The sequence below is a fragment of the Trichogramma pretiosum genome, unplaced genomic scaffold (genome assembly GCF_000599845.2).
Source record: "Trichogramma pretiosum strain Unisexual culture from Peru unplaced genomic scaffold, Tpre_2.0 scaffold30, whole genome shotgun sequence".
Taxonomy (NCBI): domain Eukaryota; kingdom Metazoa; phylum Arthropoda; class Insecta; order Hymenoptera; family Trichogrammatidae; genus Trichogramma; species Trichogramma pretiosum.
The window spans coordinates 1,151,635-1,167,255 of NW_019641675.1; the positions used below are offsets into that span (position 1 = coordinate 1,151,635).

The following is a 15,621-nucleotide window of genomic DNA, read 5'->3' on the forward strand; positions in this document are numbered from 1 at the left end:
CACTGCTGGAACATTTTGGGGGTCGATTGAAGTTACGCGCAGAGTTACACTGCCCGACAATTACTTTTGTCATATACCTTGGCGAAAAGTGAGTAAACTTCAGAGTATCGTAGTTCTGCCTAAAAAGGTCGGATTGATATTTTAAAAAGACCACTCAAAAAGTCTTAGCGAGAACTACAAAGTTATATACACTTATATTAGGTTTATTCATTTATTTATCAACTTTATTAACAATTAAAGAATCGAAAATATTGGTTTTTCTTGTCTCAGCTATTTCGCTTGCCATTTTAGTTAGAGAGATCGTAGAAACTTTGAGCTCACCGTTTTGTAGATTTTTGCAAGAATTTTCCAATCCGTGTAACTATAATTGTTTTACGCGAAATTTATTTGAAGATACGGCTGTTTTAATATACTGTTTTAATGTACCCCAATATCGCGAAAATTCAATAAATTTACTCATGACTTTTTTTTCGTACTCATACTACCTTCTACTAATTATTTTGCTGTTATCTTTCGATGCATTCATCTACATCGCGTTCAACACCAGTATGTGAAGACGTTTCAATTAAAAGTAATGATTCAAGTTAATAAAAAACCAGGTCGATGATAAGCACCCACATTACGCAAAAAATTAAGAGGGCCCGGTATTCTCGGACTTGACACTTTTAACATAGAATATGGGGTTGAAATACGTTTAAATCAAAATCCTATAATACCGTTATGAACAAAAGTTAAACAAATCAAAATAAATCATCATGTATTTCGCGATAGAAAAAATTCCAAAAAAATAAACGTTTATTATGTTAGTGAATGTTTTTACTAAAGTGCTATAAGAAGCTCGATTCTCTTAACCCATTAACGACCAAAATGCTCGATTTTTTTGTTGGTTTTCGCAGCGATTTTTTTTGTAGTTTGAGGCCTCCAAAAAGTTTGGTATGGATCTATTTCGATGTAAAATTTAATGTCCTTTCAGAAACTGAGCTCAAAATTTCGATTCTTTGCGTAATAAAAAAAGTTATGGCTACTTATACAAAAAAAAACGTAAAATTTTTTGCAAAAAATCAAGTTTTTGATTTTTTTTTCACCATATTACCGTTAGGGAATCACGATATAAATATGATCAGGGGTGATCACGACTATCAAAGTATCTCAGAGAATTTTTATGGAATTTTTTAACTCCTTTTCAAACTTTGGTTTTTTGTACTTTTTCTCTAAATTCAGTAGTTTTCGAGTAAAAATGAGTTATGTTTTATATGAATATAAGTCATTTTTTGTTTGAAGTAGTGGTTCGAAAATTCCATAAAAATTCCCTGAGATACTTTGACAGTCGTGATCACCCCTGATCATATTTATATCGTGATTCCCTAACGGTAACATGGTGAAAAAAAATCAAAAACTTGATTTTTTGCAAAAAATTTTACGTTTTTTTTTGTATAAGTAGCCATAACTTTTTTATTACGCAAAGAATCGAAATTTCGAGCTCAGTTTCTGAAAGGGCATTAAATTTTACATCGAAATAAGTCCATACCAAACTTTTTAGAGGCCTCAAACTACAAAAAAAATCGCTGTAAAAACCAACAAAAAAATCAAGCAGTTTGGTCGTTAATGGGTTAACTGGAGAATTTTATTTAGAGCATATTGTAAAATACTTTAACAGGGTAGTGCTGAAAGTATGTTGTCATATTTTAATAATTCGACTGTTGTATGTTTATTCGTGTATCTGAGTGTAAACTCGATGTTGACATTAGACCAAGCGTCAGTTTGTGTATCGGTCAGTATTGATAGAACCGTGATTAATCTCGGACGTCGCACACATCAAATTGTTATAGGAATTGAATCTATTTTAAATATCATATTTTTAGTATTTATCAAATCTCCAATAAATTCTAAAATATCATTTCATCAGTATCTGAGCATTAGGTGCAAGAAAAAATGTTGGCAAATTTCATTGCAATGGGTACAGAATATTTTCTATGGGATGCGAGAGCTATTATTAAATTACAAGAATATTTAATAGCCAACGATATTGAAGAAGAAAATTTAGAAGATAACACTATTTTAACAGATATGCTACGTGTGTCAGTGGGGAGCTCTTTGTGCAGAAATCCTATTACACCTGAATTATTAAACAAATTCAAGGATACGATTCTTGTGTTTCCAATTGATAATTGGAAGACATTGAAACTGTATCGTAAAAATTATATCATTTTGCAAGTCGCTTGCGTGGAATATCTCCTATATCCCAACAAAGATAATGAAGAATATAAAAAGATATACAGTTGTGACGAACAAAAAGTGACCGAGGTATATAATAAATTGTTTGATCTTCCAAAAAACAATATACCCGACAATGTCACAGTGAGGGCGGTTAAATCTTTTTTCAGTTACGATATACTTGTAGATGATAATGACTACTTAGAAACTATAAGATTGTATTTGAGAGGAATTGATATTAATTTCAGAGAGTTAATATACATAAAAAATAGATCAATTGAAATAATGTAAGTATACATTTTGTAAAAATAGTTAATTAAATCTCATTACCTAAAATTATATTTAATTTTCAGTAATGATATAATATACGTGCGCAAGCGGGTAAACAAGGCAGAGTCTGATCGACTAAAACTCCAGCGTTCACCTAGCCCAGATGTGTCATCGCTTAATCTTGGTCCTTCAGCCGTGTGAATAACCAGTGAACCATAAATGTTCTCATCGTTACCCTGCTAACCAGATATTATTAGCGCAAATATCCAATACAAACTTCTCCCGAGCACGAATTATAAATTTTAACGATAATTTTGACAATACTAAATTTTTTTTATAATCAGAAGAAACAATTTCGACAGAAAAATAATGTAAAAAATATAAGAAATGTTTTTAAAATTATAAAAATCATACTTAAAAATACGAACAAAAAATACAGTAGCATTGGCCAACTCAAAAAATTAAAAAACGAAATGTTTACTGTTGCAGTGTCTTTATTCTTATAATCTTTGAGTTTATTCTTATAAGTGTGTAATTTTTGTAATATAACATTATATGAAGTAACTTATACGCAATAGCGCGCCCGAAATTGATTTTTTGTACGGCAAATCCAATTTTTTTGAAGATTTGTAAAGAGCAAAGAATTTTATGTTCAAAAATGATCTTTACTACTTGGAAAATTATATATATTTATGATCTTTTTCGGTTCAATCACCAACAAAGTATTTTCAGGTATATTACTTAAAATGAACAGTTTGAATATTCTCATTGAAAATGAGACTTGAAGTTTTTAAACCATGTCGAATTTTAAATAGAGAAATAATAATGTAAGTTTCACATTTTTCTAGTCAATTCCCTAAATTTTTATTTTTGCAATAATACGCCAACACAAAATACTAAATAAAATTAATGAATTATTCCTCATCGATTAATTTTAATATAATGCAAAAGAAATTCGATTTTTTACCTTGGTTGTTTTATTGGGACTCATACGACGTGCTTTGGTAAAGAAATCGTTTAAAAAAGTAAAGTTTGCATGTTTCAGTATAATGAGCCGATTTATCATTTTGTAACTTCTAACGCTTTTTTCTTTAAACGTTGATGACCAAATTCATATGAATTTTAAAAAAATTCCACGAGCAATTAATGCGAAATCTTTGTATTTTTTAAATGAATTGTGCATGCTAATATTATGCGAATTTCATATAGTTTTTTACACTTAAGTATTGAAGTATACAAATTTGAGATGAGTGAGATATATAAAATTGGCGATTTCTTAACATAATTTTGGTTCAATTTTCATTTACTTTCGTATGGTACCCTGTCTCTCATATTAATAAAGAAGTAAGGAAAATCTTGTCTGCTTGGGAATCATTTTTGACCAACTGAAAGTTCATACCATGCTCAGAGAAAAACGACTCAAAAATTTTCGCAAAATTGTTTTTTTAAAATTATTTATACTATTAACATATAGCAAAAAAATGCAAGTAATTTGTAACTATAATGTTAAGAAGTCAAGAAAAAATATTTTGTTGATACCTATGTTTCTTCATTTTTTACTTTTAGTTTTTTTGTTATTAGTAATCCAAAAACGGAAACGTTCTCTGGTAAAATTAAGGTTTAATCGATGAAAATAAAATATAAATTTATTCATTCATAGTAGTAGTATGCATACAAGATATTCAAAAATAACATATATAAAATACACATTTTTATTTAATGACAAATTTTTCAATGCATGGGTCTTCTCATTTCTTCTACAACAATTTTACCTATGTAACAGTCACCAGTGTGAGTTACAGCTAAACCTATTTCTTCAACTATTTTCATATTTGTCTGGAAAATACTGTTACAGAAAAAATGAATGTTAAAACTTCAGTCAAATCTTTTGAAGTTTGAATTTCATAACATATAAGATGGTGGTTACCTCAAATGCCACCCTAATCCATGTTCTAAAGTTTGACGAGGCAAAAAAGATGTAACTCCTGACTCATTTCCCAGCAGTAAAACCAACCGTTTTTCTGAATCATGGGTGTGATTAGTCATATCGCTATTGCGGTAGTAAACACGTACTTGGATATCTCTTGATAATTCAATATGAACATAGAATAATCTGTAAAGAGAAAAATATTTCAATCAATGTAAAAACTATTTTTTTCCAAAATGCAATTTTATTTTATTAAATCACAATACCTGTAAAAAGACTTAGTATTTTTTGTCATTAATTTTAAGCAACCACCACCTTCGTAAGATACATCGTAGGAGAATTGTTGACAGTTCAAGCCTGCATATGATTCTGGTTTATCTTCTATAGTTAATTTATTACCAAGAGTTTTTATAACTTCATGAGCTGTTTCAAATCTCCATTCTTGAGGTATTGGATCAGATTTTTCATTCATTTTTAATGGAAGTGGCATGTGAGATGAAATGAATTTCAAATGGGAACATGCACTTATAGTTTGATGTTTTTGCATTGCTAAATTATAAAAAGAATTGTTTCTTTCCACAACAGTATGTGTTTTAGGATCTTCAAAACGTATTTGCTAAAAAATACATACTATGAGCTTTCTCTTATAAAAATAAATATTATAGTTGCAAAATTATTACCATTCCATATTCAAAATACTTGTCTCCTGCACCACGACAAAGTGTAGTAATAAAACGTTCATTTCGAAATACTGGTACATGAACATATAAAAATTCTTTAAGCTGTGCCCAAAAAATGTTTTCAATTCTAGGAAATGTTTGTGGTCCAAAATATTCAAATGTCCATGCAGGAGCAAATATTGCTACTGATAATCCTTGTCTTCGTATTCTTTTCAAAGCCTTAACCATTGAATAAATCATTTTATATTACAACAGTATGAATTTAATTCAAAAGATGAATTTATCAAATCTCTTACATGGGCTGAATTAAAACCACCGCCGCCAGGGCAGCCTCTACCCCACACATCTAAACCAACATAAACATCATGAAGTCGATTTTGTTTTTCAGCTTTGATAGCACTCTTTATTAGACCAGAATCGCTCCATGTATAATTAAGAAAGATTCCATCACAGCATTCAAAGAAACAACTGTTAAAATAATAGAATATTATAACTTATCTGCATACTTTTTTATTTTAATGATGATATGAAATTAAATTTATTTACTTGTTTTTTTCATTAAGCTCATTTTGCCAAGACAATTTTCCTGATTCAGTCACACTGTCATACCAAATAATTTCAGAATTTTCAACTCTTTTGTGAATGGTATCTGTTAAATATCTAACAAAAAATGTAAGTTTTCCAACATCATCTTGATGGATTTCATTTTCAACATTCAAGAGCCAACCATCAAATTTATAAAATTGAGCCAAGAATACAAGAGCATCAGCAAATTTAACTATGTTATCTCTAGTTTTTAAAATTTCATCCCAATTTTCTTTTCCTTCAGTATTCTCTGTGATTAAGGTTCCCAATATTTTTACTCCATGTTCATGAGCAGCGTTGATCCAACCAAAAGGGGGAATTGTAACAAAGTGATGACTGAAGTAAATGAAAGTATCAATGATATGCCAATGATAAAAATGATACGAGTTATGGTTGTTTGATCCATCAATGAATCTGAAAAAAATAATTCAATGCAATTATAACTTTTAAGATTCTTTGAATGTTATATTAAAAATAAAAGATCAATATTTACCTGTCTTCCAAATAGCCTCCCATCAAATCATGGCAAACGATGGTCTTAGGTACAGATGTTTTTGATATTTTTTTTTTATTTTCAATTTGAGTTTCATCTGCTGAATATACATAGTCTGTAGATTTTCTTAAATTCACAACTCCTTGCCAACTAGCAAGAGAACTAATTCTTTTATACAGCTCTTCCAAATTTTTAAAAGGTTTAACCGTCCTCTCGTTTTCCTGCATTGTTGCAGACTGATTTGAAATGTCCATAACTATTTTAAACTAATTCTATATGTAGTGTCTAGATACACTGCTTCAAGGGCATGCGATAGTTACACTATTTCCTGGAAGCACTGATAAAATTTCCATGAAGTTATGATATGCTTTTCAAGTGCAACTGTAGATTTTACAATCAGTCATCTAATAATGCAAGCATGATAAAGTTTTCTTTTTTGTCCATCTGAAAATAACAAAGCAATGATTAGCTGTAAATCACTAACATTTAGGTCAATGACAAAACAATTGATTTTTTTTGTGAAACAATGAATGTATTTGTTAAACAATGCAGGAAATTAGAAAATTTTCAATGGAAAATTATTAATTCATACTTGCAAAGTATAAACTCAAATATAGAGAAAATTACGTGTCAAGTAATTCCGCAGATTAATCGTATGTTAAATGAAAAGTGCGATAGTTCTTCACGTAAATTAATATTTATCGATTCTGACATGTTATCAAGTATACTCAGCGATATGAAAAACAACAATGGACTCGATGCAACTTTAGTTCACAATACAAATAATGTCGAAAAATGAGAACATCCACCGGCGAAGGAAGACTTCTGCTAAGTACCCGTCATAGTCTGCACGGCACGACTTTGTTTGTGTTGTCATATAAGTTGGGTATGTATGCAAAGACGTGGCGCCCCTTGCGGCATAATAATACAATTTTTCTCGAGGCAAATTATCCATTCGCTTTCGCGCAACGTCGGTAACATTATCTGAATTAGTAAAAATATGTTGGTGCATTTTCGATTCAAAACGACTGCACTGCTGTAGTTTTCAGAATATCAATGACTTAATAGTCCTGCATTATTTGGAAAAAATGAAGTGCAATTGTCTATACGTGCGAATAACAACAAGAAATGATTAAACTCAATTATTCACCAAAATTACCGCATTTTACATTTTGATGTGCGTAAATATTTGAATATGAAGTAAAGCAAATCAGGCCTGTAGTGCAAATAGCATACACCGATAATGGAATAATTTCCATTCGATCTTCCACAATCGTTTAAACAAAATTGACTTGGATTGGCAAATAACCGATTTTTTTAATTCAAGACACATCAATTTTGTCATCGCTTGTGTAATACCTTTTTATTGCTTTTTTAACTAAAACGAGGATTTTCCAAGAAATATTTGACAATCAAAAAATGCAGTTTAAAATTTCAATGAATCGAAGTAGGATAAATAATGATGGTCATTAAAAATACCTCGTCGTAAATACGCTATGATGTTTTTCGAAATTGCAATTATTTAATAGCATAGAAAAGTAGCGTTTACCGGCTATCTCTCTCTCTCTCTCTTTCATCGTGATGATTTATTTCAACGTTTTGTTAATAAAGATAACACGGGCGAGTTTCGCAGGTGCGACGCGATCTCCAGCGGCTGTATATGCGCGCATCGCGCTTACGTGTACATAAGCACGTACAATTACCGAGAAATTGAATGGAGTTTAATCTAAGCACAACACGTTCGATTTTTCTCACCCAATAAACATAACTCGCACTGCGAGACATGTATATCTATAAAAATCTCCGTGCAAAATCGGCACACTGTCGTGCATACTCTTGGGTCAGACACGCGTGAATAATACTAAAGATCGAAGTTAAAATGAGAACCATCCTCGTCGCTGTGTTCCTGCTCGTGGCTATTTCGGCCTGCGTCTACTCTGCACCAGGTCAGTACACGATACAATTGTAACGAGCGATTTGGCGAATTAATATGTGCGATATCTGTCAAATGTAGTCGAAGCCGAGGAACCAAAAGTCGTAGCCGAGGAGCCGAACGTCGAAGCCAAAGAGGACGACGTCGAGGGCAGATCGATTCTCGGACAACTCTTGAGGCCCCGGTATCCCGTGTACCCCGTGTACCCAGTTCAGCCCGTGTATCCAGTTTACCCGGTTCAGCCTGTGTACCCAGTTTACCCCGTCTACCCTGGATACGGTAAATGAAAATAAGCCGACGATTTCAATGGACGCGGCGAGACTCGTTGAAATGTAGTATTGAATATTTGAACTAATGACTCTTAACAATATGTAATATTTTGTAAATGTATTGTAAAGACAATTTTTAATTTAAATTATAATTCGATTTTTTGTTACTGCAGCTTAAGCTTCTTAAGCACTATAAATTAATAAAGAAGCTCAATTTCTGAATTTTACTAAAAATATTGTGAAAAAGACAAAACTGAAATTACACTTTTTTTGAGGTCGAAAAAAGATTGGCGTTATTTTATAAAGCTCGAAAGAGAAATCGGAAAAATTGTTTTCTCGATATTGCACGCAAAGCATGAATTGCAATATCTTGAGCTAAGTGACTAACTAATTAATAGGTCAGCACAGTTCGCGCCAATCGATTTTTTTGTCGCCGGGCATTTATAATAATTAAATTCGCAATCCGTCGATTGATTTACCGTAAAAAAAAAACGATCCTCTCAACTATGTCACTGTCGAGTCGACAGATACGTTTGATATGTCTCTCACCCTCCCTTATGGGTGCATATGACCCCCGGTACATTATCCACGCGGGGATCTAGGTTGACGAAAGGTCGACGAACCCACCTCATTGCGATTTTTCAAAAAACAGATCGAACCTCAGGTGGGACTCGTTCAGGTGATTTTATGCAAGTTTCTTTCACATCGTTTCGACGCGAGCTCGAGGGGACTCTAATTCGGATCGCCGCATGCACTGCCGTCATTATAATAAGCAATATTTTTGCCGATGTCGTCGTCGGTCCGATCGCGAGCTCGCATCAGGCGGGGAGGAGTTTGGCGCACTAAATTGGCTTACTTTATAATACATCTTTAATTATAGAAAATTCGCTGCCTCTGTAGGTTGGACGCACGGATATTGCGGAATTTTCTCGTCCGACGCGCGCAACAATTCCTCAATTACATTAGGTGTATGTATATAAATGCGCAATCTCTCGGCGCGCTCGTGTGTCATTTTGAAAGCCGACCGTACACATTCACACACAGTTTCGAGTGCTCGAAGGCGCATTTTGCACAATTGACAGGATAATTAATACTCGATTGTTTTTCGCGACGAAAGACAATCGATGCCGCAGACATCTGCTTGCGCGATGTATAATAGGCGAAGCGCGTATATGATACAGCTGCTGTAAGTCGCATCGATGGTCTGGCGATTTTCGAATAGTCGCTGTGCGGCCTCGTTTCGCGATTGGCGGGTATCGTAATAAATTTACCAGATGTGAGACAGGAAATCTATGTGGGAAAAATCGGAAATACATATCTGCGACGAGTCGGTATATATGTATGTGCACGCGTGCACTCGTTACACGAAACGCACGTGAATCGCGAGCGATAAAATCGCGCTCGCCGCGTTTTAATTGATCAGCTGTGTTTTATACACCGGTTAATGAAGAAGAAAAATTAATCACCGTTCGGTTTCTCGGCTTTTATGCGATACACCTGCTGCTGCTACTGCTCCTTGTACAGAAATACCTCCAAAGGGTTAGCGTGCATAACTTTAAGAATGATTCTTTCTTCAAGAAAAGGATCTTCTACTAGCATACCAACGTAGAGCAGGCACTTAAAGAAGGGTACAACTGATCATTTATGGAATACGTTGAAAAATTGCATTGACGCATGATATCACTCAGAATGACCCTGGGAGAAATAAAAGGCTCAGAAATTCAGTTTTTAAACATAATTTGGCTTGGAAGATTAGGTAACTTTTTTTTCAACTTTTTATCCATTTTCACCTGTTCAACAATAAAAAAACAAAAAGAGAACCATAAATACGAAGTAATAGTGGTATATAAGCATACTAGCAGAATTAATGCTTATTCCTTATTCTTTTAATACCATTAATTTAATTTAAAAACCTATTATTTTTATTACTACGTTTTCCATTGATTTATTCCCTATTTATTTCCTTGTTCTTCATGTTGGTCATACGTTCGTACATTTGGTACTACTATGAATAAGGAAAAATTTCTGATGGGCTATAAATTCGACCACTTTGAATAACTTTTCTGGGCTACGTTGGAAATTCTGACGCCACACGATCCCAGATAAAAAAGCCTAAGAACGCATACAGCGCTACTCATGAATGGCTGAATAAGTCTTGTACCGAATTAAAAATGACGGCTCAACCTACCTTCTGCTCGATATTCGGGAAAAGTTTAAGAAAAACTTAAAGACTTGTTAACCTCTGTGCTTTTTTCCGTCTTGAAAATAAAAATTGTCAACTCCGAATAAAAAGTTATTATGAAACATTTATTTTGCATTTTTTGGCATAAAGCTTTTTCTTGTATTTTTTATTCTATTCTTTTTAAATCTAGAACACAAAGCATACGCAATTTTAAAGACATTTGCAGAACAACGGAGAGACGATAAAAATGGTTTTTAAGAAAATTAAAAAAGTACTGGTGAGAAATTATAGGAGCAAGCGTGAGAGTCTGAATTGTCAACTAATTATCAATTACACGGCTGTGATATTATTGAAACCAAATAATTATCGTCAAAGGTTCATGTAAACTCACAATTTGATATTTCAAACTTTAAATGAACCAATAGGTTTCTTAGATAGAATAATTAAAAATTGTAGTTATTCTTTTTTATAAGATTATATATGAGCAAGTATGACAGTTTGGTCCGCATAATTTGAAATTCACTTCCAAATATGTTCATGCTTTTCTTAATTCTCGATGCTGGTTATTTCAAATCGTCAATATTCAATTGCGTAGCTATGATATTAATGGAATCAAATATATTCCACTAGTATTCGGGTAAACTAAAAATTTCCAAACTGTAATCGTATTAAAAAGTTCGTAATAAAATAGATTAGAGAAAGTATATGCTTATTTAGTGAAGGACTCATGATCCTATCTTGACAAGCAAAAAAGAAAAGCTTACATGGAATAACTAAATAGTATTTAAACTATTTACAGTTAATTTTTGAACAGAGAAATAAAAAAATAATTGAAAAATTCTCGATTATACGAAATAATTGCAAAAAATCATGGTACGAGAGATAAAAAATTATAATACAATACAAAAATAATTACGGGTAAAATATTCGAGTGCGCGTTGATTTGCAAAAACATATCGGAAATAGTATGCTCAGAAACGGCTGACGCGCAGCATCAGCCAGGAAAACAGGAAAAGCCTCGGTCCAGAAGAAGAGACTATTTGTAGTATGTAACGCTCTTTGATATGGGTCGCGGCGCACGCCGCCCTTGAGCCGATGTTCACTCCTCGATTTGAGATCCAATCGGCGTCGACAACATCGACTCTATTAATTCGCGTCGATCTCTATCGAAGATGCACATATAATATTTTCGATATATCTATTCATATCGCAACAATCGCAACCGATCTTACTTTATCGCCTATTTTATACAGCTGTAAGAGATTATGCGCGTCGACCCAGATTAGGCTTCGTTTCGGGCGCCGATGTAAAGAAACGAAGTACCTGTATTATGATATAGTTCGTATCATACGTAATGCGCGTAACATTAACACGGCGTCCCGCGTTTATACGTCGAAACGAGAGCTCATTCATATTCCAGCGATTATCGGCTCGAGCGCGCTCGCACGCATACCTTGGTACACGCGCGCACAGACTGGACAGGCCGCTGGGCGTGCCGATTTTCAATGCTGTATACATCTACAAAGCGAATATACAACCAAAGTGCGCGCGAAAGTTCGTGCGCTTGTACTACTATACGTGCGATCTTGACGAGCCGTGCTCCCGATTTTACGAAAATCTACCATACGCGCGCGCGAAATCGAACCCGAGCCTATATAGATAATATATTGTAATGTATATGTTATAGGAATTGATTTAAGAGGGTCAATATCGAGATCGCTTACACGTTACTTCCGCACGCCACACCTGCGATAAATATAATATAAAAATAATAATTATACACAAATCGGACCAATTTTTGAGATGAATCTCTCTTATTAATCATTGGTAACGTATAGCCAAAAGCAGGTCATTTTCAGCTCTCGGTCGTGGGCGCAACTGATTCGACGCCATTGAACCACTGTGGACTTTATATAAAACTAGCGACCCCGTGGTGACTTCGCCTACGTTCAATTAATACGAAAAATGTGAAGATGTATTTGCAAAATGATACTATAGTACCCAATATTTTTAGCTTTGTTTATTGGGATGTATATAAACAAATTCGACTGTTTAAAAGCTCTTAAACAGGCCACGTCAAGTGCGTAGCAGGAAATGTCTAATTGAGTCCACACACTTGTAAAATGCGAATAGCGTAATAACGCATGTACACGTCAAATACAATGTATGCCAATTGACCGCGTATAAAAAAAACAATTGCTTTCGGTCTTTTTTATAACAATTGACCTGGCTAGGGTCAGGTGAGCGCGCGAAGTGGTAAATTACGAAAAAAATTTTGAACTCATAAAAAAAGAAGTAAATAATGGTTTTAATATGATAGAAACCTGCGCGGTAGTATAATGAATGCATGTTAAAAATTTCAAGCTAATCGGACAAATAGTTTTTGAGATCATAAAAGACGAATGGACACCAACTTCGTTTTATATAAATAGAAGATAAACGCGCGCAGTCTCACTCGACCCAACTCGAGGTTATAAGGCAAATCGCAGCAATTTATGCCAATCAACATGGACCGCGCAGAGCAGTGCCCAATATATTATGTAATGGAGAACTGCCGTTATCGCGGACCGTGCTGCGATGAGTTGCTGCTTCTTGAGCTACATTATGCAGTCGTGGATTCGTTTGAACGCGGCTCCGCCTTTGAAAAGCTACGCCACGTCTGCTGCAACTATACATATAGTATATATTGCGGCTGCAATTTGAATAAACATTATATAAGATCTGCACGGGGAATCGAGCGAGGACCCAGAACACACGATGAGATTCAAGATTGAATTTCCTCCGAGCGGTTGCCCGGCCCCTCAACCTAGAATTCTCGGTAAGCGAGCTTCGTTAAGGGTTGCAAATTACGTGCGTACGGCTCTAATACACAGGTGCACGCTTTGGGCTTCGAGTAGTTTCTTCCATACGGTGCATCCAGAAATGAATTGTATTGTAAAATATACGTTTAGTAGTTTCCGCTCCCCTCTACCTCTACCTCTCCCTCTCTCTCTCTCTCTCTCTTTCGCTCGAAGTCGTGAACTACACGAGCTTGAATCAATAATGATGCTAATTACGCGAGTACACCTAGGGTCAAAGGCGATCGTGCGCTCATTATAACTATAGAATATATAAATAATATGTGTTGAAAAATTGGAAAATTTCGAGCTACTTTTATTGATGAATTATTTTTTTATACGCATCTACTGAGCCCCATATACATAATGTTATGATCTACCTGTCACGCGATCATATTTTTTATACGCGCGGGTGTGCGTCCACATATTCTACGCGGACGCGTTATATGTATAATATATGATTTCAAAAAAGTTATATCGTGTGCGAGCTGCTCTGGATAACCCATATAAAAAGCGAATGATTTATTGCCGACCTGCGTAGTGTATACGTCGCATGTAAACACAGACATGCGCAATCAACAGAGCCCTGTATATCGCCAGCTAGTTTTCTGAATCTGCCTACGAGAAATATGCCGCGCGACTCGTGATACGTATAAATGAAAATCAAAGAAAAAATAATGTTAGCGAAAAATTTCGAGGAAAAGGCAGCAGAAAAAAAAGGATTCAGACACGCAACGAGTCGTATATATACGTACTATATATATGAAATGATGAAAACGCGATCGCGCATAAACCAGTTTAATCGAGTTGACTCTCGGTGATCGTGAACGCGAGTTACTAGTACACCAACATACCTAAGAATCGGTTTTGCGCGCGGGCCAAATATTTATTAATTCCCTCATACATGTGTAGATACTCTCTCGCGATCGCAGCAGCTTTTTCCCAGTAAAATGCCAAGACTTTCACGTCATAATGCCATTTTGAGAAAACTGGTAAAGTTCTCAATTAATCATATATTATGGACACGTACGCGCTTATATGATACATAATAAATCGGCACGCGCAGGCGCGCAGGCGTTGTCCTGTGTAATCGTGGTCGACTTAAAAAAATATTGAAAAATTCGACCCGGCCACGTGCAGCGTAACACAAGTATGATGTATACCGAGGCTCGATGAGCGAAAAATCCATGACTGGAATCTTGCGTGTGCACACAGCGATTGTCTTGGCACTGGATAAGCCCCGCGGGATGAAAAATCGGCGGAAGATGGGAGTGTCGTCATTGTCGTTGTATTTAAGCGCACAAACGTGTTACTATAAGCCTTGCACAATGGATTCACCGCAGAAACGATTTCAGACGGCGGGGCACGCAGATGCATCTTCGCTACCGACGCGCTTATTTACACACATTATAACGATGGCATTCGCGCATACAGAAGCCAAATCGGATGTAAGTAGGTATACTGTGTGCACACACACACACACGGCGCGGAGGGCGAGTTAACTGCTGGCATCGTCATCCCACGCGAGGAATTCGTATACAGATAGATACTTATAGAATAGAGTCGATAAGGCGCGTGGCTGTGTATGCATGTATACCGCGTGATGCTGCAGAAATCCGCACCAACGTTAAAATACACCTCGCGAGTGTTTAGTCGCTGCGCGTAAGACAATGTGTGCGTTTACGACCACCGCGTGCAACAGAGACACTTGCCTTTGGTTGCATTATGCGCAAGTGCGGCTGAAGCTCATGAATAGGCGATGTATGTATGTATGCGACGCGCTGCCTACACTCGAAACCAAATTGAGAAAATACCATGGAATTACATATCCCTGCTCTCGCGCACAGCTCCTTTGTTTCAGTCATATAGCCAGTTCCCTGTATAATATATAGCGTATATGCAGATTTGCGGCAGCAGCAGCGGCAGCAGTCATATGGCATAATTTCAAAATGTGCGCGCTCGTCTCCTGTGTATAATATACAACTCGCAATCGCGCGGGTGCGAGATGATAATTGTCACTCTCCGCGTCTCGCTTACGCTTTTCTCTGCTTCTTTTTCTCCTCTCACTCGAGCCATATAGTTAGAATGGCGTTTGCCAACGCGTTTCGTTTTCTGTGTACAAACATACACCAACACACGGTTGGACAGCGGGACACGCGCGCCTGGAGGCTTCTCGGAGGAAATATCTGCCGCGCGCGTTTTTCGCATCGTCAATGGGCTTATAATCGATC

General features: G+C 35.5%; 3 protein-coding genes across 10 annotated transcripts; 2 read left to right on the forward strand and 1 right to left on the reverse strand.

The window, feature by feature from the left end:
* Window positions 1–1,768: 1,768 nt before the first annotated feature.
* Window positions 1,769–2,841, forward strand: LOC111694037. Its single transcript, XM_023460686.1, has 2 exons — window positions 1,769–2,501; window positions 2,568–2,841. The coding sequence occupies exons 1-2, from the start codon at window positions 1,933–1,935 to the stop codon at window positions 2,683–2,685; spliced, it is 687 nt and encodes a 228-aa protein (XP_023316454.1). The 5' UTR covers window positions 1,769–1,932; the 3' UTR covers window positions 2,686–2,841.
* Window positions 2,842–4,142: 1,301 nt separating this feature from the next.
* On the reverse strand, window positions 4,143–7,021 carry LOC106653085 (cytosolic endo-beta-N-acetylglucosaminidase). Of its 8 annotated transcripts, none has more exons than XM_023460647.1 (8): window positions 7,006–7,021; window positions 6,170–6,613; window positions 5,638–6,090; window positions 5,388–5,559; window positions 5,092–5,310; window positions 4,678–5,027; window positions 4,412–4,597; window positions 4,143–4,330 (listed from the first exon to the last, which is right to left on the reverse strand). In XM_023460647.1, the coding sequence occupies exons 2-8, from the start codon at window positions 6,421–6,423 to the stop codon at window positions 4,216–4,218; spliced, it is 1,749 nt and encodes a 582-aa protein (XP_023316415.1). In that variant the 5' UTR covers window positions 6,424–6,613; window positions 7,006–7,021; the 3' UTR covers window positions 4,143–4,215. The 8 variants fall into 8 exon arrangements, with proteins under 8 accessions (XP_023316415.1, XP_014227820.1, XP_014227821.1 ...); XM_014372334.2 differs by having other exon boundaries at window positions 6,979–7,008; XM_014372335.2 differs by lacking the exon at window positions 7,006–7,021 and adding an exon at window positions 6,950–6,990.
* A 928-nt stretch (window positions 7,022–7,949) lies between these two features.
* LOC111694039 (amelogenin-like) lies at window positions 7,950–8,396 on the forward strand. The gene is made up of 2 exons (XM_023460690.1): window positions 7,950–8,115; window positions 8,184–8,396. Exons 1-2 carry the CDS (start codon window positions 8,049–8,051, stop codon window positions 8,387–8,389), a joined length of 273 nt encoding a protein of 90 aa, XP_023316458.1. The 5' UTR covers window positions 7,950–8,048; the 3' UTR covers window positions 8,390–8,396.
* Window positions 8,397–15,621: the final 7,225 nt, after the last annotated feature.

Coding starts and splice junctions, on each gene's coding strand:
- LOC111694037 (XM_023460686.1), top strand. CDS start 1,933: ATGTTGGCAAATTTCATTGCAATGGGTACAGAATATTTTCTATGGGAT. Junction 2,502..2,567: donor AATAGATCAATTGAAATAAT/GTAAGTATACAT, acceptor TTTAATTTTCAG/TAATGATATAATATACGTGC.
- LOC111694039 (XM_023460690.1), top strand. CDS start 8,049: ATGAGAACCATCCTCGTCGCTGTGTTCCTGCTCGTGGCTATTTCGGCC. Junction 8,116..8,183: donor CTGCGTCTACTCTGCACCAG/GTCAGTACACGA, acceptor TGTCAAATGTAG/TCGAAGCCGAGGAACCAAAA.
- LOC106653085 (XM_023460647.1), bottom strand. CDS start 6,423: ATGGACATTTCAAATCAGTCTGCAACAATGCAGGAAAACGAGAGGACG. Junction 6,091..6,169: donor GGAGGCTATTTGGAAGACAG/GTAAATATTGAT, acceptor TATTTTTTTCAG/ATTCATTGATGGATCAAACA. Junction 5,028..5,091: donor AGTATTTTGAATATGGAATG/GTAATAATTTTG, acceptor TGTATTTTTTAG/CAAATACGTTTTGAAGATCC.